The sequence below is a fragment of the Chinchilla lanigera genome, unplaced genomic scaffold, assembly GCF_000276665.1.
Source record: "Chinchilla lanigera isolate Chin_1 unplaced genomic scaffold, ChiLan1.0 scaffold00012, whole genome shotgun sequence".
Taxonomy (NCBI): domain Eukaryota; kingdom Metazoa; phylum Chordata; class Mammalia; order Rodentia; family Chinchillidae; genus Chinchilla; species Chinchilla lanigera.
The window spans coordinates 7,971,620-7,976,920 of NW_004955413.1; the positions used below are offsets into that span (position 1 = coordinate 7,971,620).

Sequence of the window (5,301 nt, forward strand, 5' to 3'; positions counted from 1 at the left end):
CTGCAACACCAGATTCTGGAACCCTAAGCTACATACGTGGAGTAGTTAGATAAGTCTGAGGCCACAGTGCCCAAACTGCATGGAGACCAAATGTAGGGCCCTGGTCAAAAGTCTCAACTGAGCCCACTTTTTAGTCTTTTTAAATCCCAGCTACTAAACTTATAAGTCTAGAATATTTTGTATATTAACTCTCCAGTAGGATAGCCACTAGCCATGTGTCACATATTTGACCCTTTAATTCAGATTAATTTAAACACTAAAAAGATATTTCTGCAATATCACTACAAGTATTCAATAACCATGTGTAGCTCACGGACTATTCCATAACCAGCATGCACACTGAACTTTTTCATCATTGCCAAATGTTCTCTTTTACACCTAGGATATAGATGATCTCAGTCTCCAATATTTAAATGAACATAGTCATCAAGTCTTTCTGCTAAGGACATAAACATCACTAAACAAAAGATGCCATCCTCCTATGACCTATCCGAAGTTTTTAACTATAGAATCCATGTGTATTAAAATGCTGGTTGTTTCACATCATGAAGTTTTGGAATGGTTATATTATACAGCAGCAAATTATCAGAATAGAACTATTAGCAATAAAAGGCTAAGCATATATTATTACTTCAAACTTTCAATGTCTCAAATAGCGCTCTGCATAACATCCTTAATTTCCTCTCAGAACGTGACATGTGCAAATTATTCAAATTGCATGGAAGTCAGTCTCCTTAACCTGTTTTTACGCTGATGACAACAAAGGTCAAATCATCAGATTCTTTGTGGTAATGTCACCACTGAATTTTTCCTCTCAGAGTAGGTTGTCTAAAATTCAATTCAATGAATTAAAAAGCACAAAACAACTCCCACAAAAACAAAAACAAGAGATTTTTATCAAATATTTGAGAAGAAAAGTATCAGTCATGTCTTTCTAAAAGTAGAGGAGGGCCCTACTTCTCGTAGTCATTTAATGATGTTAATAACAAAACCAGACAAACATTTTGCAAGAAATGAGAGTATGGACCAGGTAGCACTTATCTTAACACATAAAGCTAGTTTGACATTAAAAAGAAATGAATATACTTCACAGGGTTCATTGAATGAGGTAGGAAAATCATAATTAGTTCAGTAGAGGAATAGATACTATTTTGCAACAGTCAGGACCCATTCAACATAAAAGCTCTCAGAAAACTAGGGATAAATGGAAATCCTAAAACTGGCTAAAGGAAGTTTTGCAAAACTGATAGGGCTAACATCATTTTAATAGTGAAAAACTAGAGGTTTTACCCTAAGACTAGAAACGAAACGGGAATTTGTGCCCTCATCACTTATACTCAACATTGTCTGAAAGGACGTGGTCTATATAAACAAAGCAAAAAGTTAGATGGAAGATAGGAAAATTAGCAAGGGGAAAACAAAAGATCTCCATGGACAGACAGCATAATGTGTATAGAAAACCCCAAATAATCTGCAAAGGGCTTTTTTTGATCTCACAATATTATTTTACACGTTCATAGCACATAAACAGTGCTACACAAAAGTTAATTGTAATTCTGTATGCTAAAAAATTAGAAATCAAGATTTAGAAAAAAACCATCATTTATGATAGCTACAGAAAAACAAAACCTTAACAAAATATAGCTAAAAATATCACACTGATAACTGCAACAGACCCTAGTAAATGAAAAGTTATACCATGATCATATATCAGGAGACTTTATATTGCCAAGGGGTTAGATACTCCAAATATGTACCTATGCATTCAATACAATGTTAACCAATATTGAAGGAAACTTTATTGAAAAAAAAAAAAACTGTTCAGTTAAATCTACAATGTATATGCAAGACTCAAGAAACCAGAAAAACTGAAACATCTAAAACAAAGATTGAAGTTAAAGGGCTTTTATATTTCAAGACATAGTATTAAACTACAGTAGTCAAGACAGTACTTTATTTACATAAAGATAGCCATACAGATCATGGGAATAGAATACATATTCCAAAAGTAGGCCACACCCATATGATCAATTGGTTCTCCACAAAGTGCCAAGTTCAAGCAATGAGAAAAGATAATCTTTTTAAGAAGTAGTGCTGCAAAATAAATAGATATTTGGATTTTAAGAATCAACCTCAGTCCTAACCTCATATTGCACATAGAACTTTGCTTGAAATGGGTCGTATTCTCAAACATAATATCTGCAACTCATAATACTTGTAAAATAAACAAAAAAAATAATCCTATGTTTGAAAGATACTGCAAAAAATGAGATATCAAACCACTAGCCACTTATAAAATACATGCCTCATAAAGGACAAATATCTAAAATAGATAAAGAAAAATTGGGGCTGGGGATTTAGCTCAGTGGCAAAAGCGCCTGCCTGGCATGCGCAAGGTCGTGAGTTCGGTTCCCGGTACCGGAGAAAAACCAAAAAAAAAAAAAAAAAAGAAAAATTACAACTCAGTCGTAAAATGGAAATACAATGAACCAAAGTAAATAACAGACACATTCATAAAAAGTTGCATAAAAGTAAAAGCACATAAAAAATGGTAAATGTCCTTGGTTGACAGAAAAATGTAAATTAAAACCACAAGGAGAGATTTTTACCCATCAACTACAATGGCTTGAAAAGTAAAAGTACCAACAGTTGGACAGGATGTGGACAATCTGAAACTCTCATGCACTGCTGCTTGGAATACAAGATGAAACAACCACTCTGGAGAATTCTTTGGTAATTTTTAATGAAGTTAGACATCAATTTGTCATATTATTTGACATCTTATTTAGCCAATAGCAATAAAATCATATCATCAGCAAAAGACATATATGAATATTTATATCAGTTTTATTCATAAAGACCAATAATTTGGAGCCATTCAAATGTTCATAAATAGTTGAAAGGATTTTTAAAGTGCTGTATACTCAATAGTATGCAGGTATACTACTGAAGAATAGAATTCAGGAAGAAACTACCACTCTAGACAACAAAATAAATAAAACTCAAAAATATAATGCTGAGTTCAAGAAACCTTACATTTAACAGTACACAATCTGTGCTTATATATACATATATACTATATCACTATGTATTTTTCATATATATATAAAATGCTAAAAATCAAAGAATTCTTTGCTGTTAACAAAAATAGATAAGTAGTTGCCTATGTGCAAGGGATGGTGAAGGGAAGAATGGACTGAAAAGGACGGTTTTTTTGGTAACATGAGTAAACATATCATCAATACTCTCACTGAAATATACAATAAAAATGATGTGTTTTCTTATATGTACTTGTAAATTATACCTCAATGATAATTCCAAATTTTTAATATATTTTATTTTATGCAAAAATAAAATGTTTCACAACAAAATAAGAGAATAATAATAGTAAATACACTGTGTACTGTCATCTTTTCTAAATTATCTATTCTTCTGTTTAAAAAATATTTTAATATATACATTAGTTCATTTCCTTTATACTACTAGTTTCTCTTAGCTCATGGCAATAAAGTAATAAGTTTGAAATTGTCAATAATATAGAAGTGGACTTCATAAAAATGTGATCTTCTTAGGTAAGCTGCTATTATAGATGTTAATTGAAAAATTTGCAATGATTTTCACAATGGAAGAAACAAAGTGAAATATAAAATATCTTTGAAGTAGATATCTTCTATTTTATCTAGAACATCAAATAGTTACAGTTTGATTCACTTATGCAGTAGTGAGGTTCTCATCCTTTGTCTCACATTTTACCTGCCTCAGTGAAGAAAGAGAGGCCTGCCTTAATTTGGAGTTTCCCAGAATCAGGACAAGTGAATGACCTGAAGGATAGATGAGTGAAATAGTCACAGAAAGTATGTGGACCAATTTAAGAAGATGTATATGAGAAATCCATGACATGAGAAGGGGCAGAAAGTAACTGGTGTAGAGTAGGAGGAAAGAGACCACAGTTTTCAAAGCATCGATATGGGCCTTGGTCCTGGGATCTCTGTGTCCTTTGCAATTGAGCTGCATCTTCTGGGGATGTTTCCATAAGGAGATGATAAGCAGGTGAAAAGAGATCAGGGCCACAAGAAACGGTGTGAGGGAGAACATGGTCATGTTGAATATGATGATCTTTGATAACATTATAGAATTACTCACTGTGGAATTCCAAGTTGTGTTTCTTTCACGTCCATATTTCCAGTCTTCAATATGTGTGTTTATTTGTATCATATTTAAAAACAAGAACAGCAAGGTTCCTAGCAGTATTATCAGAATCACTTTTTTTACTCCCCACTTCAGGTAGAGAAAAATAGGTCTGGAGAACCTGGCTATTTTGAGCAAATAAAAGATGCTGAGAACTGTAGCAAGTCAGAGACGAAAGTGATTGAACAATATCCAGATATAAATAGTACTTAGTCGTAGTTGCTGATACTTTGGAAATAAGTATGTAGAGTACAACCAACTTCCTAGTATTTCCCAGATGAGTCCAATTCTGGAAATTGCCAAGAAGATGAGGATTTGATCAACTGATGAGAGCTTTCATTTATTGACCCAGTCAATGAGATTTATCAGCAGTATAAATCCATTGCTCAAATTCCCAATTATGAACTGCACAACTATCAGGAGGTTGAGGAGGCTTTGCAGGCCACTTTCCATGTCCAAACTGAGAAAATTCAAAGTCAAATACCACTGATGGTTACCTGTTGATCTAAAATGTCACCAGAGTCGTTAATTGTACAGCCAAGTTCTTTCTCCTCCTATTCCTCTTGTGCCTTCTTTAACCATTGGTATAATGCCAAGTTAAAAATTTCCAAGGTTTGATAATTAATATGAAGATAGCTGTCCTGGTGAAATCTTTATCTTTTCCAACTTTTGTGCCAAACCCTACCTAAGCAATTATAATCGCTCCACCAGTTGAAATGATTCATACGTGATTATAAAGCATAACTAAACTCATATTTGCTAAAATGCAAACAAAGATAGATACCTTTCACTGTTTTATAGTTTCACTTTGCCTTAGCTGTAGAAATTTTGTTTCTAACAGCTTGAGTTCTGAGTTACAATGATTTTTAAAATAGGATTCATGAAATATTTAGCTAAATGAAACTTTTTTGTCTAATGGCATTGCCACCTAGGATTTGTAAAATATACAGAGACAATACTAACTTATCTCCAAGGAGCCCTCATTTTCCTGGGAACTGAGGCTTTGTTTGGTCAGCACTGGAAATGAAGAGAAACTCATCCACACAACACCAGTCTTCCAGACTCCTGCTTCTTTACCACTATGCAAAGATCCCCACTCTCTCCTGGGCACCA

At 33.4% G+C, this 5,301-nt stretch overlaps 1 protein-coding gene across 1 annotated transcript; it reads right to left on the reverse strand.

Moving 5' to 3' along the window:
* Positions 1–3,711: 3,711 nt before the first annotated feature.
* On the reverse strand, positions 3,712–4,641 carry LOC102022807 (taste receptor type 2 member 13-like). The gene is given in 1 exon segment (XM_013511294.1): positions 3,712–4,641. A coding segment is annotated over 1 exon segment (930 nt).
* Positions 4,642–5,301: the final 660 nt, after the last annotated feature.